The sequence below is a fragment of the Apiospora phragmitis genome (assembly GCF_038363925.1).
Source record: "Apiospora phragmitis strain CBS 135458 chromosome Unknown utg000003l:1.0-2676785.0:1.0-2680665.0, whole genome shotgun sequence".
Lineage (NCBI taxonomy): Eukaryota > Fungi > Ascomycota > Sordariomycetes > Amphisphaeriales > Apiosporaceae > Apiospora > Apiospora phragmitis.
This window is the reverse complement of record NW_027117401.1, coordinates 1,069,654-1,094,172: the sequence shown is the minus strand read 5'-3', so window position 1 is coordinate 1,094,172 and position 24,519 is coordinate 1,069,654. Positions and strand designations below refer to the sequence as shown.

General features: G+C 51.3%; 10 protein-coding genes across 10 annotated transcripts; 4 read left to right on the top strand and 6 right to left on the bottom strand.

Annotated features, from left to right (window-relative positions):
* Positions 1–1,495: 1,495 nt before the first annotated feature.
* PG994_002728 (uncharacterized protein) lies at positions 1,496–2,296 on the bottom strand (the record flags this gene model as incomplete). Its single annotated transcript, XM_066854137.1, has 4 exons — positions 1,496–1,712; positions 1,862–2,103; positions 2,161–2,203; positions 2,250–2,296. 4 exons carry the CDS (start codon positions 2,294–2,296, stop codon positions 1,496–1,498), a joined length of 549 nt encoding a protein of 182 aa, XP_066719992.1.
* Positions 2,297–2,857: 561 nt separating this feature from the next.
* PG994_002727 (ascus development protein 3) lies at positions 2,858–4,786 on the bottom strand (the record flags this gene model as incomplete). The annotated part of the gene is made up of 6 exons (XM_066854136.1): positions 2,858–3,088; positions 3,162–3,320; positions 3,380–4,075; positions 4,135–4,210; positions 4,297–4,620; positions 4,710–4,786. 6 exons carry the CDS (start codon positions 4,784–4,786, stop codon positions 2,858–2,860), a joined length of 1,563 nt encoding a protein of 520 aa, XP_066719991.1.
* A 784-nt stretch (positions 4,787–5,570) lies between these two features.
* On the top strand, positions 5,571–7,403 carry PG994_002726 (uncharacterized protein; the record flags this gene model as incomplete). Its single annotated transcript, XM_066854135.1, has 4 exons — positions 5,571–5,580; positions 5,667–6,439; positions 6,531–6,716; positions 6,795–7,403. 4 exons carry the CDS (start codon positions 5,571–5,573, stop codon positions 7,401–7,403), a joined length of 1,578 nt encoding a protein of 525 aa, XP_066719990.1.
* Positions 7,404–9,840: 2,437 nt separating this feature from the next.
* Positions 9,841–10,374, bottom strand: PG994_002725 (uncharacterized protein; the record flags this gene model as incomplete). The annotated part of the gene is made up of 2 exons (XM_066854134.1): positions 9,841–9,975; positions 10,042–10,374. The coding sequence occupies 2 exons, from the start codon at positions 10,372–10,374 to the stop codon at positions 9,841–9,843; spliced, it is 468 nt and encodes a 155-aa protein (XP_066719989.1).
* A 53-nt stretch (positions 10,375–10,427) lies between these two features.
* PG994_002724 (uncharacterized protein) lies at positions 10,428–10,745 on the top strand (the record flags this gene model as incomplete). The annotated part of the gene is made up of 1 exon (XM_066854133.1): positions 10,428–10,745. One exon carries the CDS (start codon positions 10,428–10,430, stop codon positions 10,743–10,745), a length of 318 nt encoding a protein of 105 aa, XP_066719988.1.
* Positions 10,746–11,183: 438 nt separating this feature from the next.
* PG994_002723 (uncharacterized protein) lies at positions 11,184–13,038 on the bottom strand (the record flags this gene model as incomplete). The annotated part of the gene is made up of 5 exons (XM_066854132.1): positions 11,184–12,138; positions 12,233–12,419; positions 12,478–12,708; positions 12,767–12,955; positions 13,020–13,038. 5 exons carry the CDS (start codon positions 13,036–13,038, stop codon positions 11,184–11,186), a joined length of 1,581 nt encoding a protein of 526 aa, XP_066719987.1.
* A 2,790-nt stretch (positions 13,039–15,828) lies between these two features.
* Positions 15,829–17,964, bottom strand: PG994_002722 (rhamnogalacturonase b; the record flags this gene model as incomplete). Its single annotated transcript, XM_066854131.1, has 4 exons — positions 15,829–15,848; positions 15,913–15,949; positions 16,034–16,225; positions 16,396–17,964. 4 exons carry the CDS (start codon positions 17,962–17,964, stop codon positions 15,829–15,831), a joined length of 1,818 nt encoding a protein of 605 aa, XP_066719986.1.
* Positions 17,965–18,791: 827 nt separating this feature from the next.
* On the bottom strand, positions 18,792–19,955 carry PG994_002721 (uncharacterized protein; the record flags this gene model as incomplete). The annotated part of the gene is made up of 1 exon (XM_066854130.1): positions 18,792–19,955. One exon carries the CDS (start codon positions 19,953–19,955, stop codon positions 18,792–18,794), a length of 1,164 nt encoding a protein of 387 aa, XP_066719985.1.
* Positions 19,956–20,955: 1,000 nt separating this feature from the next.
* Positions 20,956–21,357, top strand: PG994_002720 (2-6-dihydropseudooxynicotine hydrolase; the record flags this gene model as incomplete). Its single annotated transcript, XM_066854129.1, is given in 3 exon segments — positions 20,956–20,995; positions 21,009–21,163; positions 21,193–21,357. The coding sequence occupies 3 exon segments, from the start codon at positions 20,956–20,958 to the stop codon at positions 21,355–21,357; spliced, it is 360 nt and encodes a 119-aa protein (XP_066719984.1).
* Positions 21,358–22,212: 855 nt separating this feature from the next.
* Positions 22,213–23,581, top strand: PG994_002719 (uncharacterized protein; the record flags this gene model as incomplete). The annotated part of the gene is made up of 4 exons (XM_066854128.1): positions 22,213–22,316; positions 22,401–22,629; positions 23,235–23,321; positions 23,384–23,581. 4 exons carry the CDS (start codon positions 22,213–22,215, stop codon positions 23,579–23,581), a joined length of 618 nt encoding a protein of 205 aa, XP_066719983.1.
* Positions 23,582–24,519: the final 938 nt, after the last annotated feature.

The window sequence follows — 24,519 nt, the reverse complement described above, 5'->3', positions numbered from 1 at the left end:
AAGAGATTTTAAAAAGTTATTAATAAAATCTCTACGATTTTATAACTAAGCGACGCTTAAATAATGTTAATTAAATAATAACTAGGCGGTTAAACGGTCGAATAAACGCTTAAAAAGAAATAAGAATAAAAATAGTTTTATACCGTTACTTTTACGCGAGGCCGCCGCGAACTAGTTATAAAGTCGCCGCTAGATTAAAGAGCGTGCCGTTATTACGACGATATATTTAAGTACGAAACGTCGGTTTTAATATAAGTACGTATTAAAAAAATAAGGCTTAAATCGTTCTTATTTATTTACCGGGTTTTAAACGTTTTAACGCCGCTATATAACTACGGTAAAAGGCGGGAAACAGTTAAATACTTAATCTTATATTATAAGGACTTCGAGAAGAAAATAAGAGTAGTTAGTAAGATAGCTAGCACCTAATCCGCTATAAACTCGTCGCGATCTAGCGACGCTTATTATAAAAAAAGATACGGCGAAGGTTATTATAAAGTGGCTTTTATGAACCGGTTAATTATTACTATATAAACTAATAATAAAGATTAGAGGACCACTTTAACTTAAATAATCTCTTTAAACCTTAAAGTAAAGGTTATTAGGCTAGTAAGTAAGAACTAGTATAGTAATATCGAGTATATAAAGTAGGTTTTTACGATATTAATAGCGTATATTTTTAATCTAGCTTCGGCACGGTTTATTATATAAAGAACTAAGTAGATATACCGAAAGCCTTCGGCTTACGGCGTATTATTAATAATAATAATAATATATAAAGTTAGCGTAAGTAATAAATTCGCTTATAAAGTATATTAATAGCTCAGATTTAAAATATACGTAATTTAATTAAAACTTAAAACTTAATTACTTTAATTAATACTTTATTAATACGCTAAAAGTTGATTCGACGTTACTTCTTTATTTTTAAAGCTAGGTGGCGTCGAAGGAAGGTTTTTATCTAACTTTTACCGAGTGATTAATAATCTCTTTTAAGGGTTAAAACTCGTTAATTTAATTCTTTAATACGTATACATCGGTACCACATTAAAGGCTTCTTAAGCTAGAACCTAATCTATTAAATACTTTTTTTAACCTCTCGCTTTAATTTAGCTCTATAAAGGCGGTTAACTAGCGTAATCTTTAATATACCTTAATTTAAAGCGGCCTACCGTATTAATTTATTATTTATAACTTTAAAAATTATAATAATAATATTATTTTATATATAAAATCTTATAAATATTAAATAAATATAATATAAAAAGAATAAGATAAATTACTTTAAAATTAGTTAAAAAAATAAGTAATAAAGAAAAATAGCGGTGAGCCATTTTAGTATTATACAGGGGTGTCGGTTATGGGGTGACATACGTTAAGTCTTGTGATTTAAAGTGAAGGATCCATCCCGAATTTTATTGACTGTTACTATTCCTAATTCAGCAGCAATGTGGTCAGCTAGACTGTTCCACTAGATGAATTACCTAAATCTATCTTATCCAAACCCAATGGTACCAAGCCAGCTACGGACGTTCGCGATGTCGAGCCGCTCGTTCCAGGACACCCACACCATGACGGCGTACGTCATCTTGTCGCCCACCAGCCAGTCTTTACCGTCCAGCCAGCCTTCGAGCACGCCGAGGACGCGGGTGACTTGCTTCGTGTAGCGGTCGATCGCCGAGGGCAGCTTTTCGGGGTGCAGGTTGACGAACCTGGGTTGTTCGACGGCATGTCAGTCCATGCAGAGTCAGGAACACAAGTGGGAACAGAGGGTTATGTGTGAGTAGGTTCGGGGGTTCTTTCTCACTATCCAGCAGCGCCGTAGTATGGGCCCTGTCCGCTCATCTAGAAGTGCAGCCACTGGTTCAGGTGGTGCTTGTCGGCCAGGCCCGTGTAAGTCAAAGCGTGCTCGGTGTCGTACTGGTCGACGAGGTAGGTGATGATCGCGCCCGACTCCCAGAGGGTCTGGTCGGTGCTGGGGTCTTCGATGGCCGGGACGCGGCCGTTGGGGTTGACGTCCGTAAGGGGCTTATCCTTGACGTGGTCGAACTTGATCGACTTGACTTCATACGGAATCCCAAGTTCTTCCAATACGAAGACGACCTAGTAGGAAGAGTTAGCAAGACTATGGGACATTAAGTTTCCGTTGACTGTACTTACTTTCCATGGGTTTGGTCCCGGAGCTGGCAGCCGCCAAGTCAACCTGGTCAGTAAGAGCTGGACCCATTGTGTTCTCTAGTTTGATTTACTTACGAGTGAGCCAAATACGGATAGGCTTCATCGTGTTTCCAGTCATTGTACAGATGCGTGACGATGGTTGAAAATGATAATAGAATGTAGATGACGACTGAAGGCAGCAGCAGTTTTGCAAGCGTATTAAAAGAACTTCACGATGGGAGAACGGACCCCGCACCTAGGTTACATATGATCTCCCTTACATAAAATCCCACTTGCATCTGGCCCCGGCCTGCCTACCTACGGGAGATACAGTCAGACAGTGTGGGCTGGGTCGAAACCGCTGGACCAATGGCGTGTTGGGGTTGGTTCAGCTAGCTCGGTTGCTGTGAACAAATACGCTGTAAACGGACGTTACCGCGTTTTAGGTGTGCCAACACATCCATTATGGGTAACTCCTTGCATACTTAGGTAGTCAGGCAAGCGCCTTGCTTCGTGGAGTAGCGTCATAGTGCTCCCGCTCAACCAATTCCAACATCCTATTATATCGTACCCTGACTAAGATATATAGACGTTGGGCATCGGGTCAAATGCATGGTTCAAGTCTCTCGTAGGGTGAAATCTCCAAGTGTCCCTGGATTACAAATGAGGTTATCTTATACCAGTGATCTCTTATTTAAGATTATATACGAAAGATCTCGTAAGGTGGTCCAGAGCCATATTGCTCGATGATAGCAGCCCAAGCCTTTGCCATGGAAAGTTGTTCGCCGAACAACGTGACAGCCGGTGTATCTATGGGACGTTCTTCGGGATCACCGTCTCTGTGTCTCTTCCTCCGGGGGTTCAGTGTCCCTCCGGACAAGACTTGCATGGAAAAGCTCGTCCATTTCTTCCAAAGTGCGACCTTTGGTCTCTGGGTAGAATATGTATATGATCTTTGATCACTGTTAGCTTGATCTGCCAAGAAACGGTGTTGTAGAACTTACCGGAATGCAGAGCACTGTGACGGCAAAGAAGAAGAAGTATACGTTGGATCCAATGGTCTCGATGCCTACCGGCCACACCTGAGCTACCACGATGGATCCGATGGCGCCACCCGAGGCGGAGAAGTTTAGTCCACGAGCACGAATGGCCGTTGGGAAGATCTGCCCGGGAGGTTAGCATTTCCTTGCTTATACACAATATAAACGCCGCTTATTCTTACCTCGGACCCGTAAACCCATGCAGTAGGCCCAAATCCAAGACTGTAACCGATAGCGTAAACGAAGATGAAGACAACGCAGACGATGTCGGATACTCGATTTTGATTATTAGGGTAAACCTGACCCAGCACACCATTGATCAGCAAGGCCGCGCTCATGGCCACGCACCCAGCTACCAATGTTGTCCGGCGGCCAAGCCTGTCAATGAGCAACATCTCGATGACCGTCATCACGATCTTCAGTGTCGATTCGATGCTGCCGGCAAGTAGGGACACCCGGGTTCCCAGACCCAGCTTGAGAAACAAGGTGGGCAGGTAGTACTTCATCGCGGTCGCGCCGCACATCTGGGCCATGAACTGGAGCAGAGATGCCCGCCAGAGACGATCGAAGAGATGGCGCTCCCGGAAGAGCGACAGCCAGTTCAGGCCCGACATCCGGTAGGCCTCTACGGACTCTTGGATCTCCGTGAGTTCGTGGTCGATCTGGGCGTTTGTGAAGCTGCCTTCGCGTAGCCAGTGCAGCGACCGCTGAGCTTCATTAAAGCGGCCGTGCTCGATGAGCCACCTGGGCGTCTCGGGCAGGAAGGGAAGCCCCACGCCGAAGATCAAGGCGGGGATGAGACGACGGCGGAGGAAAACCTCCAGGAGACGTAGATCTGATGAGGTGTCGATTCCCAGAACGTTACCGCGTAACCAACCCTGATTACCACCCATCAACATTGTACTCTCGTGGTGAAGGCAGGAAGGATATTTCTCACCAGAATCCGCTCGCCAAACCAGCGACGAACCCGACGTGGTTCAGCACAACGTACTTGCCACGCTGCCCAGCCGGAGCTATCTCACTTTATATCCCCAAATTAAAACCGAAGCAACAACAACACCTAGCCGCACACAAACATGGGAGACAGGATCGAACTCACGCCTGATAAAGAGGCACCGAAGTCGAGACCATAGCAACGCCGAGACCGCAGATGATGCGCCCGACAATCATCATGGCGTAGGCCCGCGGCGCCGTCGCGCCGGCCTCGAACCCCGTACCGACGGCGAGGACGGCGGTGCCGATGAGCGCGGCGTACCGGCGGCCCAGGTAGTCGCTGACTGGGTGCGAAATGAAGATGTAGCTGAGCCAGGTGCCCAGGTAGTAGATGGCCGTGATGACGCCCTTGCGCGCGGCGGTCAGCCGGCCCATGGTGGCGACGAAGCCCGGGTGCACGAGGATGGAGGACAGGATGCCGATATTGTAACTAGGGGGGAAGGGGTCAGCGGCGGATGCAAGCACCTCTTCCTCGCCCCCTCGACTGCGGTCGCTCTTTTCGGGGTGGCTGTTACTTACCCCCAAACAAAAGACCCAATGGCGAAGAAAATGCACAAAAGATGCAGTCTCACGACTGCCTGGGTGAAGATAGCCATCGTTTTGGTCTGTGAGTTTGATCTGTTCGACTCAACTTCAGTTGGTGCCGCTGGAAGGATTCCGTCAATAGTGACATTTAGAAAGGGTCCTCAGCCACCACCACTTATGAAGCGACTCAAGGGCCCAGTTAACCATATTGATGAGGAGTAGTCTGCACCAGCTCCTGCGCACATGCATCCAATCAGTCACCAGCTGTTCTCTTCGCTGGCTGCGGGATTGACAAGTTGGGAAGGGGATGAACCACCGTGCGGGATTGCCCAGAACAGCATGTCGATTGAGTGGTGCTCGGGGCCCCGAACCCCCGCTATTCGTTGCCTAGATATGCCGTCCCCTCCTTCTGATATGCGGGCAGGGGTGGGTTGTGGGGTGGCAGGGTCGCTTTCTTTCGGGGGGACGGGAAGCGGGGTTGCCTTCCTAAGCCAGCTTGCCCGTCGGACGGAGCCAAGCCAGGCGAGTCAGGGGGGGATGGTTCAGATTAAAGCAACACATCTGGCAAAATGCCCATTTTCACGTCATGCCCAGAGAATCAAGGCGATCGGGATGAATTGAAAGCGACATAATGGGACGCGTAACTTCCAGGGATGGAAAGGCATATATCCAGGAGACCATCCCCAAAACCGGGTGCTGTAGAGACAACTTTGGATCTCTGTCACCTACAACTCGCTAGAGCTGCAGATGGCACAAAGTCGTTACACATGACACATGCCGGCAAGAACACATATTCCCCGCAGACTATTTTCAGATGGGCCATACACGGCGATTTTCAATCACCAATAGAGCGCCATGGTAGTAGGTAAGTAGTATGCCGAGAGGTCTCTGCCATTTCCATTTGCCGGGCGCCAAGTCCCTGAGTTGCTGTTGTTGCTGACCACCTGTCAGATCCAGCAATACCCGCGGCAACTAGCAGCAGCCAATGCGGGGGCAAGCCGTCCCACGCGCGACCACGCCCGCATACAGCGGCGATCAACGCTGGCATCGAAGAGGCGCCACCATCATCACCACCACCACCACCAAGATCAAAAGCTGTGCGTTGGAGAGACTTACCCAACAAGGACCAGCTGTTCATCCTCGCGCTCTGCCGACTATCGGAGCCCCTGTCCAACGTCTGTCTGCTACCCTACATCTTCTACCTGGTGCGCTCGGTACTGCCGCCAGCCAATAACGCCAATGACAATGCGTCGGGCCCGGACCCCGACGCCGAAGCGGCGCGCGTCTCCACCTACTCGGGCATTTTAGTCGCCGCCTTCCCGCTCGCCCAGTTCCTCGTCAGCCTGCCCTGGGGCCGGCTCTCGGACCGACACGGCCGGCGCTTCTCGATCCTAGCCGGGCTCGCCGTCGCCGCGCTAGCCAACGTCGGCTTCGGGCTCTCGCGCTCTCTGGGCGCGCTGCTGTGCTGGCGCGCCCTGGCCGGCCTGGGCAACGGCAACGTGGGCATCATGCGCACCGTGACCGCCGAGATCGTGCGCGGGCGCCGGTTCCAGACCAAGGCGTTTCTGTTGCTGCCGCTCGTCTTCAACTCGGGCATGGTCGTCAGTCTGGCCTTGGGCGGCTGGCTGGCGGAGCCGGTCGCGAATTTGCCTTGGCTGTTTGGTCCCGGGGGCGTTCAATTTCAAAGGCAACGCGGAGGGGGTGCGGTGGGCGCTCGAGTACCCGTACGCGCTGCCTGCTTTGATGAATGCGATGGTTCTGGCTGGTACTTTGGTCCTTGCTGTACTGGGACTTCGCGAAACACTCCACGGGAAGGAGGCGGCGGATGACTATGGACTTCTTGCGGGGAGGGCCTTAGCGGCGTGGTTCCGCGCATATGTCTACCCGAGAAGAGGCAAAGGGTACGCAACCGTGGGGAGCCTTGACAGCGAGCTCTTGATCGAGGAGGAGGAGGAGGAGGAGGAGGAGGAGGAGACCAGGACGAGAAAGCACCGACTACAGGTACTGGGCCCTTACTTGGAAAAGCCGAGCCAAAGCCATTCCGACAGACCTGTACGCGCAACGTACTTGCCTCACTAGTCTCCATTCGGTCTCCTACCCTTGCACAACTCGGCCTTCATGCACATATTCCCCGTCTACCTCAGCAGCCCGCCGGCCGACAACACCGAAGCCACCATCTTTGCCTTCATCGGCGGCCTCGGCCTGCGGTCCGCGTCGATCGGGATCTGGCTGTCCACCTTCGGCGTGTGCGGCATCCTGCTGCAGCTCTTCATCTACCCCCGGCTCCAGGCCCGGATCGGCACCCGCGGCGTCTTCCGCCTCGCGCTCTGCCTCTTCCCCGCCACGTACGCCGCGGCGCCGTACCTCTCGCTGGTCGCCGGGAACGGCGCGGTGCGCTACGTGTTGCTGGGGCTGGTGGTCTGCGCGCAGATTATGGCGCGGACGATGGCGATCCCCAGCACCGTCATCCTGCTCACTGAGTCGGCGCCTGACAAGGCGGTGCTAGGCACTGTACACGGGGCCGGCAACATGCTGGCCAGTTTCGCCCGGGCGGTTGGGCCGGCTCTTGGAGGTTGGGTGTTCGCCTTGGGAGTGGAGGAAGGGATTGTAGGTCTCGTATGGTGGTTGTATCTTGTCATCATTGCCGTGTGCGCACTTGCATGGTCACTGTTCGTGGATAGGGGCTAAAAGTGGAACCCTAGTTACTAGAAGTTATAGAAGAATCACAAACACTACAGTGGAGGTACATGGCAGACTCAATAGATGAATAGGGTTGTGATCAATCTCTCAGTGGTATAGGTTCCTATGCTGCAGTCCTACTATTCACGAGTCGGTAGTGCTGACGTTGATCCACGCCGCATGTTTCAAGCCGGGATGGACAACCAGTAGTACAGATATGGGGTAGACCACATCTAGTTGTTTGGATGGGATAATGTTGTGTTCGGCTTAGTGCCATGATAAGGAGCAAAAGAAAAGACCAAAAAAGAAAGAGCAATCCCAGAGTTGTTGGTGTGGTAGGGGGGTTTGGGTGGTACTTACTTGCTTCCTGTTTTTGGGGTTTTGTTGGGGGCTTTTCAACTTTTTTTTCTGCTTTTGTGGTCAGTGGCAAGCCAGAGCGAGAGCGAGGATAAGGTTAGCCAAAGCAAGTTCTGTATGCAAGTGGAAGTGGCAGTGTGTTGTCGGTCCTCTGTGCTTGTAGCCATGCTCGAACTCCTGACCGATATGTTAGCAACTTGTTCAGTGTCATTAGATTGACCACTGCACCATCAACTCTTGGGATCGCTGTTAACATATCGACGAAATATGACGATTGATAAGGTTAGGGACAATCGATTGTTACTTCTGATTGCTTACTTGCTTATTGGCACAAGTCGTGTGCCTCCCTTTTCTTGGCACCTTGTTCATATTCATAGGAGTGACTACTGAACCAATAACTCTCAGGACCACCACCCGTGACACATCGGTAATCAAATTCGACTTATAAGGTTAGGGACAAGGGATTGTTACTTCCGAGTGTTTGCTTGCTTATTGGTACAAGTGTTGTGCCTTCCCTTTGTCAGCACCATATTCAAATTCATGGCAGTGGTTAATGAACCAACAGCTCTTGGGATCACCGGTGACATATCCACGATCAGACCCTAACACTCGAATTAGGGACAAATGATTTCTGCTTCTGTCGACTTGCTTGCTTATTAGTACATGATGTGCTACTTCGTTCTAATTTGAACAAAATCTACCCGTCCCCCAACCAAGATGACATATGAGTAACTGATTAACCATATCTTATGCTATTGGGGTCAGGGGCAGGACGATGCTGTTTCAGCAGCAGACCTACATTACCTCGTCCCCCATGTTTCACTTTGGTTGATCGCTACCTTCATCACAACCATGTGCTTGCTGCCAGCCTCTTACAATGCCTTAGAATTATCTGGACTTGGAAACAAAACACCACCCCTCCCCTAGGCTTGCCAACCATTGCATCATCTACTTGCTTTATACCACTTCTGTTATGGTAACGGTTGTGGCTCATCCTTGGATACCATGCCTACCCTCCTGAAGTTTGTACCTTATGTTGATCTATCTACAACGTATCACGGCTGTCAGCTGACTAACGATATGATAATCCTCGTAGCACTCTATTCCATCGTTAGTATTGCAGAAAAGGGATGGCTCCGGTACGCATGCTTCAATCTCTACACACCTAAACACTGTTGCTAAGATGAGGCAGTCGTGACATCCTGTCAACATAACCACCAAATGCAAAGGTTAGCTGGACGCTGCAGCCACTGCAAAGGCCTGATATGGCTTACCAGTTCATCCGTGATTACCTACAACGTTGGTGTCTATCACCGTACCACCTGCACATTACTATTGTGGAGTGGTTGTTGATCAGAAAGTCGGGAGCTCATCTCATGCTTTCTCTGCGTTTCTACTTTCTACTTGAATCAGTACGCATGATTGCAGGCTACAATTACTCCATGTGCCTGACAGCCTAATGCGTTTCATAAAGAAGAATCCACTATCACCAACATCTAATTCCTCATTGTCAATATACCAATCTGATCTTCATCATAGTTATTAGCAGTAATAAGATACACGATGTCGTATTTGGCTATTACCTAAGTAGCCACTATGGTAGTACATAGTAATAGTGGCGTACGGGCATCGGATGAGTCAGCATTGCCAATCTGGCACAAAAGGGGGCTCAACTAGCTTTAATAGCCTGAAAGCAAGCCCTTATCATGGAATATGGTTTAGTTTTGAATACAGCAAAATAAGGGGGAAGCCTCTGCACACGAGTCATGTTCCCTGCATCCAAAGACAAAACCAGCACTGATTGCACATATTAGTGACGTGATACCATGCGGATCTTGGTAGGCTCGGGAACTTCCGTTAACTGAAGCTATGGCCCTCCAACTCTTCAGATAATTTGCACGTGAAGAACTCATTATGTATTTGTAAGTCGATCTCCGCATTCAGGCATAGGTTCATAACAATCCCGTTTTCACACCTCTATCTAGCCAATCAAATCCGAAGGTCATTCCGTGAACAACCTTTGCGAGCTTGAAAGATGCACTTCTTCGATTTACATTTGGAGTTGCGATATCAAACATATGATTATCTATTAGTCCGTCCAGGCTACGTAGGAATCACCTGCGACGAGGATCCTCAGTGGGATTGAGCCGCGGTCGAGGACCCAAAGCACCTGTACCCCCAAATCCTCGTCAACAAGCGCACGCTCCACGAAGCAAGCCCTCTGCTGTACTCCCGGAACAAGTTCTCCTTCTGGACGCTAGACTCTGCTCTCGACTCACGGGATACGTACTATGACAAAGCCGCTGCTCCTGCGCGCTTTCTGAGACGGATCGGGAGCCAAGCCCGCCCTCATCCGGTACATTGAACTGCCCCTGAACTTCTTAGACCACCAGTTCTGGGCCAACAGTCGCGCCACCGACATCCACCGACTCGACAGAGCGAATTTGACGGCGATCCGCACACTGTGTCCTAGCATTCGGACATTGGAACTGCGGCTTACCGATTCGGCAAGAAAGAAACATAGCTTGACAGGGCCTATGCCGCCGGACACATCTCTCCAGATGCACGCACTCGGCGCAGAATTGAAGAGGATTTCCTCACTCGAGAAGGTCTTCCTTTTCATTGCTGCTTTCGTCAATGGGGATGACCAGGAACCCCCCCCCCCCCCCCGGGGACATGGAGGGGTCTTCTGCGGGCGGCGACGGCGAGGTCGGTTCAAGCAGGGATATCCCGGAGTTTGAGAATGGGAATTACAGGCAGTGCGAGATTGACGACATGAAGAAGATCGCATTATCTTATGGGTGGGATGTCGAAGTAGAATTGTCCAAGAGACGGATTTGGGGTACCAGCGATGGCCTATGGGTTATGTATAGTCTGGATGGCCGTAATAGGTATGAGAATGCTTTGGCAGAGGAGGAGTTGCAACAAGCACAAGATGAAGCCGATGCACTATGGGGCCCAGTACTGCTAGGGCCCGGACTGAGAATGCGGTAGGAAACCATACAAACTGGAAAGATTGTTCAAGTTTGACGGTGGTTTTATGGCAGGGGGGTGGAGGGGGGTTGATCTTGGAAAATCTAAGACATTGGCAGTTCTGCGCTATGTAAATACACACATTCTTGCAATAGAAATCAGATTAACTACGACAAGCTGTAAAATCAACTTCAAGCCACTCGTGGCATGTCATCTCTTTATACTTCAGAATGAGATATCTCATCAAGTTGATCGGTTGTTAAGCTGTAGTTCATATTCGGTGCATCAAGGGGTATCTAGGTTAAAATAAGCAACTTCCGGCCGTTCGCTTGAAGTTCATATCTAAAAACGGACGACAGAACAACAAAGCGCAAAGAAATACAAAAATCGCCCCTCTCGGGGAGCTCCTGCTGAGGTCCACACACTACTTGCTCTCTCCTGGCTGTATGTATTATCGTATCATATCAACCCACCCCGGGACCCCGGATCTATCTGGACGCCATGCCGCACCTCGATCCGCTTGATGATGAACGCCGCACTGTCCTCGTGCCACTCCGTCTCGACGCCGGGCCCCATAGCAAGGCCATCAATCGGATTCGATGCCGAGTGCAACGATGGGGGCGGACGCTTGGGCAGCGTCTTCATGAGATCGGGCCTCGGCGTCGAGGTCCGCCTGTTGTATGACGACATGGCCGTGTTCGATCGGAACCTCGTGACCGGCGGTGGTGTCCGCCTGGATGTCCTGGCGGATTGCGGTCGCGCAAGAGGCGTCGGCGAGTGCATGGGTGATGGGGCTGGCACGGTCGTGTCCGATCGGAACGTTATCGACTTGGATCGGAGTGGCGGCGTTAGTGCTGCCTGCCGCATGCAGGACTTGGTGCTATCAGATCGCAGCAACGGCGTCGGCGAGCCAATTGTTGGCGAGTTAACTGGCGAGGTCAGAGACGTGGGCGAGCCGATCGACGACGACATGGCAGAGTCCGACCGGAATGACACCTGCTTCAGAAGCGCCCTCTTGGGACAGGGGGGTACCGGCGTCCCCGTGTTGTTGCGCGGGACCGGCTTCTTCGTCGATGAGTTGGTGGTCACGGTTTCCAGCGGGTAGGGCAGCTTGTTGTCGTTGTCGTACATCGGCAGCGGCGCGGTTCCGCAACCCTTTTGGAACCGCTTGGGAACGAACGTCTTGTACATGTGGTGGCGGAACGTCGCCGTGGTGCCGAAGATGATCATGAGGGCGATGCCGGGCGTGTTTCCCGGGATGAAGAAATACATGGCCGTCCTGGCCTGCTCGATGCTCAGGTCGGGGGCCTCGCCAGGAGAGTACGCCGCCGCCACGCTGTTGCCAATGCCTCTGGTGCCGCTCGTGGCGAACTGCTGAAAGATGGTGACGGTCACCTGGAAGACGCTAATAGGTCTTGCTTCGTCAGCATAGGGCTTTTACCCTGACAAGAGTTCCGGGAGATTACTCACGCGAGCCTGACAAAGGCAATGAAGAAGCGCGTCATCACCCAGCGGTCGTAGATGTAGGTACACCATAGCCGCGAAAAGATTGTCCGCCGACCGCGGCTCGGTGCCGAATTGGGACTGTCGAAGCCGCCCGGGCGGGATCAAAGCGTAACAGCACGCGCTGGGTGTGGATGTATCGGCCCAATATAGCGATCATGACAATACTTCCGCATCCGATGCTGAGCCACACTATGGCATGTCTTAGTAGTGCTCGTACTATGTATGTAGGTGTGGTGTCATTACTTACAAGGTAGATCGGCCAGGGCAACGAAAGCAGCTGTGTTGTTTTGGACAGCAGGAGCTCTTAGCAACGCCACGAGGAGAAGTGGCAGCAGGACTGCGCTTGCCTTGGCCGCATAGTTGAAATACTTCAATTTCTTCATCAAGTGATACTTCTGCGTTAAGCCATAAACCGACTGTCCTAGTTCAGCCGCCCAGAAGAGAACAAACATGGACTCGACATTGTAACAGTAGAACTCTAAGAGTACCCGTAAGCTTGGTGAGGCGGAAGGACGGAGACATGAGAGAAGACATACGAATGTAGAAGAGCACCAAGTCCATGCCAGTTGAGCCATTGGCAATGGCATGGTCTGGGCTACCAGGGTTTACCAGCTTGGCCTCGGCCTGCTCTATCACGACATCTCGGTACCAGCCAATGACGTGTATCTGCTGGATGATGGACATGGTAGTGCTGACGAGCGTACAGATCGCAACGCAAGAGATGTCTATGTTGGCAAGTCAGTTGACCTGTGAAATATTGGGTGGGGGTGCGCAATGCCCTTGCAATACTTACATGATAGTCGTGCATTGTGAGACCATGCAAGCCATATCAATGTGCTCGAACAAGCCAAGCTGAAGAAAGCAAATATCATCGACAAGGCTGCCGGGCCTTCAGCTCCATGTGGCAGCTGGCCAGTCATGGCCGTAGTTTGCAGTAGAAGGTTTCACTACTGCCTGGGTTGCTTGCTGGTAAGGAAGGGGGACCAGCCACTGTTGCAATATGTGTAAAGAAGTAGAAAAAGATCAGATAAGCAACAAACCTCCGAGTACCTCAGGGCAGCCCATCGTGGCGATGCGGCCCGGATGGTAATATAGACATGGGACGGACGTGGCCTGGGGATGATCCTCGTGGGCTGCCATGCGATGGCCCTGCAGATTTGATGCCGCTTTGATCTCGTCTAGGCCCTGTTCAGACCCCCCACTGGGACCACCAAAAAAGAATATTGCAGATGGATCTGCACTAGTCCAAGCACAGGTATGCCGACATTACGCAGGGCTGCCGCGGGAGGCGCCCGCGCTCCAATAACTGCCTATCGTAGACGTCGTGAAGTGTGTTGAGGGCATGATGGAAAGGCTTCTCTGACAGTGATGAGGCTTCATGGGGTGCATGATGCGGTGGGGGGCCAAGGTGTCTAATGAACTGAAGACAGACAGATTCAGGGTTGCCAAGGTGAGCGGTGAAAGAAGGTGCGATGAGGCTGCCGATGATGATGTGACGACAGCGGCGAGCAGAAGGGTGTGAAGGCGAAGCGGGCGCCGGCGCAGATCGATGCTACGCTGAGACGTGATCAAGGTGACAACCGGTTGCTTCCGCGGGGGATTCGCGCTGCGTCTCGGGCATATAACGATATGTTCCGAGACAAAGAGCGATCAGATAACCGTTGGGTGCTCGTTACGCACCAGTAGGCACTATTGAAAAACTGCCATGGCGAAATGGTGGGGACGGCAGATAGGTGTGAGGGTCTTGTCGAAAGTCTGGTTGAGGTCCGAGCTACCTCGGCAATCTTCCCTATTGCAGATAAGCGTGGAGGGTTACAGCCTATCAAGGCTGCAGCTAGGCATCGCAATGCGAAGCCACGATGTTTTTGAAACAAGTGCAGTACAAAGAATGTAGTTGGAAGATGCTCTCAGGCCCGTTATGAGCCCATAAAGTGCCGCTAGGCAACCAGAGAACCCCTATCGGCGGTTGAAACTAGGACGTGCAATCGAAAAGTACGCTGCGGGGGAGTTTGATGCATCGTGCATGATGCTATGCTGCCTATCACCTTGGCTGCTGTCGAGTAGGCCACCCACTACTCCGTAGACGCCATCCATAGTATGTAAACGTAAGGCTATGTAACAGCTCCGCCTCCGGAGAGGCTGCTCCACGATAAGGTCCTTCTAGAAGAAATTATCCAGATTGTCGCAGATAACCAGATCCATACCGTAGCTTGGCGAAGAAGAAAAAACGAACGAAAAGAGGAAAGGATGCTATACAACTCACCATGATCAATGCACGATACCGCAGAGGCTGCTGCTGCTGCAAACATGCAGTACAGGAGAAATAGTCCCCGGCTGTCGCATTCGGAACGCGGAATGCAACGCGGGTTAATAAGGCCCGAGGGAAACCCATAAAAGACCTCACCGACCCCACCGTTCATCCCAAATCGAGCGACTATGCATAGAAAGATGCTTGATGCGCATCAGGATGATGCTTGCGGACGATACCGTTTCAACAAGGTGCATGGTTGGAGAGATGAACAAACGACCCTCGCTCATTACAACTTAGCCACGTGCCTTGGCTTGTTCGTCAAGAACCTGTTGTGGCCCCCCCCCCCCCAAGCCCCCTAGCCACCTGCCCCTGGCAGCCTAGGCCCTCGAATGAACGGGCGGGGGTTACGCCGGGGCCTGATACTGGGTCTTCTCATCAAATACGAGATGAGATCTGCCCACCCTTTGCCCAACTTGCAGAGACAAAAGTCGAAAAAGGGCTGTCGCACACACACACACAGACACACATGACACATGTACACTTCATCGCGACCCAGGACTGCGCCCGGCCTGGTTATGACCAGGGCCTAGTCTGGCTACAACACTGGCCATTACTGCCAACGTTCACCCCTCCACGGCCAGTTCCGGGAAGATCGTGGACTGCCAAGCCCTGAAATGGGCATCGGCTTCTGGTTCGGCGTCTGTTCTCGCTCCGGCTTAGTACCGAGGCTTGCTTAAAATGGTAGGGATGGAGGCAATCAACGTACACACAGGCAATACCCCCATAGTAGGTGGCCACATGAGACTCGTGTGCGATTTCGGAACGCATTATCTCGAACATAAGCAGTATCCCCATAGGAAATCACTAGGGTACGAACATCGTCATACGACTGTGATATGTAGAGGAACCCCCACGACACAAGTTGGTGTGGACCTGTCAGACGTCGGGACATGGGCCGACGCTGTACATGATCTCCTCGGCCGGATGAACGGGCTTGCTGGGGCTTATATCGAGTACTTTCTGGAGTAATTAAGCCGCTATGGCCATTTCCAGGTTCAGAAACAAGTAATTAAGCTGCTTTCACCTGCCCATTGCCGAGCAAGTACCGGGCTGTCGGACGTGGAAGGCTGTTTCCCTCGTTAGAGCGGCCCCCTGAGTTGGGGGTTCAATTGGTTATGAATCCACTTGTCTAAACCATGTTATCACTTCTGAAAGGTCGAGGGAGGAATAGCTGCATATCGGAACAAATAGTAATATTAATTAAGTAGGTACTTAGGGGGGTTAGGTGTCCTGCATGGGCATCTCGATATTATGCCGAGAAGCTCTCCGCCTACGTAGACTTGCCCCTCAAATACATTGCGAGTACCCTGAAACACCGTCAGCACTACTATCACATGAATTTAACCCGTGTTCGTCTCGGATTGAACTTACAGTCGTTAGACACGGTGCACTTGAACGGGCTTGCGCACTACCAAAGGCTTCAGTAAGCATTGCCAACTGAACTTCTACTCTGTCCACCTCAGCCGAAAGAAGTAGACCGACAAGTACTTACCACAGTAGGACCACTGTACCCGATACCCCCACATTGACCAAACTGAGTCTGCTGCGAGCCGGGGGCTGTTGTGGTGGTGGTCGCAGGCGGGGCCTGAGCGGTAGTCGTTGTGGGCGGGGGTGAGTTGCCACCACCTCCATTGCCGTTTCCGTTGCCCGAGCCTGCCGTGAAGAGCTCGACGCTATCGAAGATCTACATCGGCCGCCTGTGTCAATTCTCCACTTCACTAGGTCTAGCTTGTGAAGAGCTCGACGGAATCAAAGATCTGTTTGACGCAACCTCAACGTATTAATGGAAAACATGTTGAAGAAAAGGGGACAAGGCGGGTTCTACTTGGAAGGGAGAGGAGTAGAGCAACTTACGAAGTTGGGAGAGAGGTAGGTGGTTCCACTGCTCCCGGACACGGCGTTGATGACGACGGTGTTGGCCCCGGCAACAAGGGTACCGGCGGGGATGCTGAAGTCGTAGACCTCGTTGTTGCCATGATAGGCACCGCGGGTCACGCCGCGGCTGTCGATCTTGGGCGGCTGCGCGGGAGTCTTGGCGCTCCAGTTGTTGACCTTGGCGCCCGGGCGCGCACCGGCGAACGAGAGGGTCGTGGCGATGCGCAGCGTGGCGGCGCCGGCGGGTGCGGAGTCGAGGTTGAACTTGATCGTGGCCGGGTCGTTGACGCTCTTGAACAGCGCCATCGGGAACTGGCCGACGGTCGAAGAGCCGACGGTGTAGGTCACGGGCTTCCACGCGGTCATGCGCGAGTCCGACGGGTGCATGCGCTGCTGCTTGTCGGCGTTGAGGAAGCCGGTGGGCTGGCCGTCGAGTTCGCCGATGCTCCAGATCGTGTTGCGGGCGGGGAGAGTGCTGGCAATGTTCTGTGTCTTCGTCTGCCCAGCGGCGACGGTGACGCTGGCGCTGGCAACCTTGTACTCCGTCTGGTACAGGACCATGGTGTAGGTGCCTGGCTTCATGGCGGGCGAAGTGAAGGCACCATTCGAGCCCGCCTTGGTCCAGTACTGAGCAGCCGAGTTGTACCAGTGAATGACAGTCTCGAATTTGCTTGCGACGCCAGAGGCAGTACCCGAGACGTAACCCCGAGATCCCTTCGGAACATAGCCCTGGACGCTGAGCTGGCCCCAGAAAGTGTCATCGAATCCTTTGCCAGTGGGAACTCCAGAGCGAGAAAAAGTCATCATGTAAGGTCCGTGCAGGACGTTGGTGCGCCAGGCCTCGGTTTGGACGTGGCCGCTGTTCATGTAGTTGTAGAGGTTGGTCGCAGGTCCGGCATTGTTCGACTCGATATCTCGGAAGAACGGACCACCAGACGAAGACTCCTGCTGCGGGGTGATCATGCAGACGTGCATCAAGTCCGAGCCGCCATAAACACATTGGGCGTCCTTGTCGATGAAACGGGTGCTGGAATAGAACTTGGATCGAGTTTGCCCATTGACAACAAAGACATCAGAGCCCTCCACGGTGGACGAACTGCCAGACGTAGTAGACACAGCTCCATAGGGATACTCGTTGGGCAACTGGGCCGAGTTGAGTCGCGCGATGAATCGCAACTCGCCAATTGAAGGCTCAGCAGAGATGTAAGTGGCCATGTGGATCGTGCTGTCTCCGGACCTGACTACCAGATAGTGCGTCAAGGTCGACGTCTGGCAGGTGATCTTGACATATTGATTGTTGACAGTGGTGGCACTGACAGTGGCTGATCCAAGACCGGAAGAGATATGACTGCCTTGTTTATCCTGCAGTTCGACCCCACGGTATTTGATAGAGGTTATGTCGCAGCTTCCTCCGTTGACGGTGAAGACGAGGGGATTGTCAGAGCCTGCATCCACAACATAGTTATTGCCGGATTTCGTGAATCCAAAGGCGGCGAAGGCAGTTGAGGCAAAGCCGAGGGCCGCCAGAAAAGGCGCCTGGAGAAGCATGATCACGACAACTCTGCGACGAGGGTTCCCGAAAATGAGCGTAGGGAAGTGAGCCAGAACGAAGTCATCATGTCGCTGCTCTGCGACCTCTTGTCAACTTATAAAACAGCCCGATGCCGATGGGCTACATACACCCTGTCCCACATGCTGTGAATTGCAGGCACATGGCCCCAGAGTTGGCCGTGATGCTGGCCAGGTGCCGACTTGTGTTAATTTAGAGGACGCTGCGTTGATTGGTGGAATCAGAGCACGTTGGTGGAGAGAGCATGGGCTGTGCTGTACCCCTAGGCTGGTAGGCATAGGACAATTTGCCAAAAGAGGAAAACGGAAGGACGGTCCAAGCTGGCCAGCTCACCATCTCGAGCTACGAGATCTTCTTAGTGTGCGTTGCATTGCAGCAAATCTGGCCTTGGTTGAGATAAGATGATTGATGGGAATTGACAAAAGGCGCCGTTGAGTACCGGGTGAGGGCATGAGTACCTGAATTGAGTGTGGCCGTTGCCTGTTGTGGAAGATCTCGCGACGGGGCGGGGTGGCCTGATTCAACCATGCCACCGTTGTTTTGTCCGGAGCACATTCCACCGGGGCTAAAGGGTGGGCAAACTTGATCGAACCACACAACAAAAACGTCGGCATGAGGCTCGCATTCGTTCATCATTCGCAAACATCTGTGCCCTCATGCAACATCATTGACTCCTGAAATGATTGAAAAAGATGGACTGTCTGCTTCCATCGTAGGTTTACGGTGTTCCAGTAGTAGGGGCGGGTTCGGATTCGTGGGACAAGTAAGGTAGGTATCAATTGTGAATGCTAGTACTGCAGCCGGATTATCCTTCTGTCTCGTCCGGTTTCTTCATGCTGACTTGGTATTTCTCGGCCCATTCTGTGAACTCGTCTTTTTGGCCGGCCCAGGACTTCATCAACATTTCGGACGCGGCAAAGGCGTCGAAGAAACATGCATCCATGGCATCGTCAACCGGGCCGGGTTCCAACTCGTAGAATGCGCAGGCCAGCTCATTGAAGCGGTTGGGAAGTCCTCTGAGTATCGGGAAAACCTCATCCAGCCGGCGTACGGTTGGGCTGCCGGGCTCGGCTGGTAGTAAGGGCAGAGTCTTAAGCCTCCGTTTGACAACCGCGGAATACAACAAAGTCGTGAGCCGAAGCCTCTTGAGGCATGAATCTAAACGTTCGCCCAGTTTGTCCGGATCGTCCCGTGGGATATGTCTTGTGCTCATAAGGTCGTCCAGGGCATCCTGGGTATCCTGCACAGATAGGTTCGTAGCATCGAGCTGGTGCGCGACGTATTCAACCTCGTCTTCCTCCTCGTCACCAGCTTCCTCGCCCTCCTTCTTCCACTCTTTTAGCTCATCAAGTACGTCTTTCAGGGTGTCCCTGTACTGTTCCACTTTCTTCACCAGCAGGCCTGCGATACCAAGCTTTTTCAGAAGTATCACATCGTCACATGCTGCCCAGATGACACCAGTGACTGTCATACTGCCCATACCACCTGAGATGCCCTTCTTCTTTTCTGGTGCCGGGACCTTGCCGTCCAGTGGTATCACTTCAATCAGAGTCTTCAGCTCTTTCAGTACCCGGTAGCACTTCCATGCCAAATCTTGCCTCACAACGGTTGTGTACCTGTCGATGTCGCATGCCTGAACCGCAGACGCAATACCCGGGATAGGGCTAGCAACGAGCTCCTTGAGAACCTTGACGAGGGCAGAGGGTGTGAAGGGCTCGTTGATTATCAACAAGGAGATCTTGGTGCTATGAGCTTTGATGAGGCTGGCCGAGTCGTGGGCGAGAGACAGAGCGTCGATGGTCTGCGACTGCGGGGTGGATGACGATGATGGCGGGGTAGTTACTGAAGAAGTTTTGTCGGTCGCGGCCGCGTGCAAGACGGGCTCGAATTGAGAGATGAGCGCACTTGTCGTCTGTACGATCTCATTGAGGGCGTCTTTGGAGCCCACAGGCGCATTTGCAGTTGCCATCTTCTGGAAGCTTTGCCGGAGAGGTAGGTTGTCGAGCTTGCTGGCCTGGTCCGATGTTGGTGTGTCGCGAATTTGGCGGCTGCCTGGTCTGCTGTGATTTTTTTATTTTTGGCCCCACTACCCCACCAAACTCTTCAGTTACCTAAGTCAAGTACCCTGCGTGCCTGAAACTGATCTTGATCATCTGTGCAAATTCCCTTATTCGGTCCCATCCCCAACAGGTGTGAGATTATGTAAGTATTCATTGGCTTCATTCCTTGTAGCCTGGCAGATCAGCTGGCCTTGGCTAGAATAGCTTGACTACTCTCGTGGTGGTTGTGGCACTTGCCGCGGTTGGAGCATGAGCTACACGTTCGTCAAAGCTGCGCAGTCCCCCAGTTTCATATACCACTTCCAGAATGAAGACCTATGTTTGTCTTCACCTCGACCTTCATATCGTTTCAGAGGCTTAGACTCCGATCCATCACTGAGCCTTTTATGCACGTGGTGATGAGCGCATGTTGTATTAGATAGAACTAAACCCATGTAAGTTGTATTCAGGAAGATGAAAAGGGCACCTGCCCCCAACGTTGAAGCTCTGGCACGGTAAGGCCCTGGCGACTCTCTCGCAGGCCGACGGGTTCAAAATATCGCTGATCTACTTCCCGGCCGCCAAGCACATTAAGTAAAATAAAAAAAGAGGGAAGAAGACGGGGAGGGCAAAAAAAGTAGGTGTGTCGTGGCATTAGTTGAATTCATGCTATCGCTAAGCCTTTGGGTGTTGGTAGGTTGGATCGAACTTGAAGCCTGCCGAGGGGGAACCACCAAGCCCTTGTCGTGACCGGCAGGTTGTCCAAGCCCTCATCGCCTACCGAGGGAAGCGCCCGCACCAACTAGGCCAGTCGGTCACCTTGTTTGTTGAAAAATTAAGCATCAATTTAGATACTTAACCTGTTCTTCTCCCCCTTAAGGTTGGTTGTTGGGTTGATCACCCTAACAACCAACAATATGCAACCAAGCAATGGAAAACCCTACCAATGTGGTGTACAATGGTCTCGACGGTAAGTAGCATAGAAGAGAATTATCACCTCCACGGCGTTGCGGCTCTCCATCTCGGCTGCAACGTCCTAATGTTCGAGGTGCCCGGCCAGCCGACGGTGGGCCGCGACCAAGGTGTCGAGTTCACCAACGAGTGGGAAAGACCGCTACACCTATCTTCGACTTCCGCTGTACACCGCCCGAGGTGTTCACGTCCTAGCTGGGCCTTCTGAGCTACTCCTTCGGCCGACTCCTCTGCCTGCACGCCGCGGTCTTCGAGCAGCGGCTCGCTGCCGCGTTCGCCACCGATGGGCTCTACGACTTCGGCGACACTTCCGTCATCAATTCCTTGGGCACAACGGCCCCTTCGTCTAAGCTGGGCTGAGACATATAAACTTATTAAAATTACTTTGGCGCCTTCTCACACTGTAAGCCCAAGTCTTTCTGTGACGCTGCGTGGGTAAGGTACAAATCCACCAGTCTCCCCTTCTCCGTCCCTGACACCTAAAGTGCCCGCCATGGCAGCACGAAGCAGGGACTTGTGGCCCTGCTCAGGTATGCACCCGGTCTCAGTAAGGCTCTGTGGTAAGAGGACACAGAATCAGTGAAAAGGCGTTCGGCCTCGGTAGTGAATATTTGACACTGCATGTGTAGATCAAAGCTGCCAAGCCTTCAACTTCTACGTATCCGCGCCAGTTTGGCAGACACAAAAGGCGGTGCTGTAGTATGTATATTGCGACCGTCGCCGAGTAAACTCACTCAAGAAGGTAGCCCTGCTCCCTGGGCCGCTCAGATGTCGGTTGTTCCTGAGCGGATGCGATAGCCTGACAAGGCCAACTACTGCAGTACAAACTAGGATATGCCTTATTTTTTATCAACAAATACGCTCAAAAAGTGGCTTGTGTGCCTTGTTTCTAAGTTGCGGTGATAAATTAGGTGCCAAATCCCATTCAACAAGAAGTTCACACAGAAAACCACATGACGGTTTGAGGATTCCTCTAAGTACGACTGCCCTCAGGGACGTGGACCTTACGAATAGACCTGTCAGTGGCCAGGCATAGCCTCGTTGCTTTCATATTTATAACCTTCTTTCTTGCCTACCAAGTCGTTCAAACTGGATATCGCTCAACATTCCTTCCCCACAACCAACTTTTACCACGTGCACTCAAAGCTTTCAAACATTTCGTGAGTCCTTGAGTCCATCTAGACCGTTGCTGAAGCAGAAAAGGCCACTAAAAGCATGGATACTACACCGAAGCCATGTCCGCCCATCCCCGAACCTGTCACAAAGGTCCTTGATGCCGACGGAGACCTTGTCCTACGGGCCGGAACTACCAAGTGCGAGTACGGCATATCCCATAGCAAAAATTCCCACCTCGATGATTTGGCTTAGAGCTTTCGAGTATGCTCCCGCACCTTGGCCCGCAGTTTTTCAGTCTGGAGGAAATTGCTGTATGGTGATTTCGCCGAGTCCAACCCCAAAGAGGGCGATTGGATAGTCAATCTACCGGATGATTTGCCTCAGACCATGTCGATGCTGCTTGGCATCATCCATACCAAGTTCGATGATGTGCCATATAGCTTCAGACCAGAAGAGCTGTATAAAATTACGGTCCTGACCGACAAGGATGATTTGACCCATATCCTGAAGCCATGGGTACGCCGCTGGCTTGACCAAGCATGGGAAAAAAGCAACGGACTCTTCTACTCAAGCACTTTGCTACTATGGGCCACATGAGAACTAGGCGATCAGGAACGATTCGCCTCGGCAATGAACTTTCTGGCGCGGATTATGGAAAATGAACAGTTCTTAAGAGACGCAGTAACTCTCCCAGAGGTAGCTGGTAAGTTTCAACTATTGTGCAATGGCTTCAAGTGCATTATTTTACTAACGTTTGCTATATAAGAACGAATCGTCAGACTACATCATGATACAATCGATCAGTTGCTCAAACCCCTGAAACAACTTATCCTAAATTTGTCAGACCCGGATGCTGTTCCAACACATTGTGGACCCACAACATACAGCTACATTTCAGAGCGTGAAATCACCAGGTGCAATTTATTGAAGCTGGGGTATTACACCCGTGCTCTTGGTATGTCCTTTCTCTCGCCAACTTTGGAAAGAACTATATCTTGTGAGAAAACGGTGACGGCAGTTGCGTTAGAGCTGCGGAAAATTGTCTCTGGGACACCAGCCCTGGACCACCAGTTTCACGAAGGCTGCAACCCTGCCATAAAGCTTACTCAGACAATCGATAGCACCGTGAAGGAGATGGAATTCACCCTCGCAAGCGCCCAAATCAAGCATTTGGGGGCGCAGGCGTTGAAGCCTGGGCTCTCTTTGCGGTAATTAGCGATGTGTGACCGACACGAACAACATCACCATTCCTTGTACACGATGGATATAGATACGAGCTGGTTGGGACCATGATCTCGGTGCCGACGTGGACAGCCAATGTGATGTCCTATGCCCCAAGCCAACGCTCAAGAACCCGTCGAGCCTCAAGGATTCTCTCGCCAACGGGTTCCGAGACACCGGCATCGCCATGTTGGTCTGCTTGCGCCAGATCTTCTTTGAGCGCCACGAGTGCGGCCAGGGTATCTAGGATCCTGTCCACCTTGGGGACATGAACGGTCGACCACCCTTGAAGGTGCTTTGTATCCATCAGCTAGGTGAAACACTTGTGGAAGAGCCACGCAGATTAGCGACAGATACGAGCCAACCATGCTGTGTCATAAATGGACGGCGAGAAGGAACCAAACACCCCATTTTCCAGTTGCTTCCCCAGCGTCTGGATCAAAACTTTGCCCTACCAGCACGAATCTATCAGGGAAGTGCATCGTGACCAATTTGGACTTTGATAGACTGGAAAGAGTTCTTAAGATCTCGAATGCAATTGTTGTATCATCAGTTTTACCACAAAGGAATGCAATATCATTATGCACACACCCACTGGGGAGCCCAGGAACTCGTAAGTATACACTATTAGTGTTACGCTATTCACCCCCATTATAGAGGTTTATCTATAGAAGTAACTAACTAGACCCCCCTGACTTTAGAAACAAAGTCAGAAGTAGTACTTAGCGATTAGTAATAATTAATATGCTAGTAACTTTATAAATCCTTCCACATCTTCCCTAATAAGCTAAAGCACCCCTTCACGGGCCACCTCGTTACGGGCCACCGCGTTTTACCTCACGAACGCGTTTTTTCACGGTGTATCTTAATTAAAAAACTTTTTAATTTAGCTATTACTTTTTATTTTTTAAAGTTATTATTACCTTTATTTTTTTCGCCTATTTTTATTTTTTATAACGATATTTTCGTTTAATATTTAAAAGCGTATATAAGCTATTATACGCGACGTAAAGCTTAGAGTAGTTATTTATAAATTCGCTTATAAATAATTAACCCCTCGATTATATATTTAATACCGTTTCGTCGGTATACTTATTTAAAGTGAGTTTAATAAAAATTAATAGGTTTTATTATTATTTTTAAAAAACGAATTAATATATAAAGCCGTTAGTTAAGCTAAGTGTT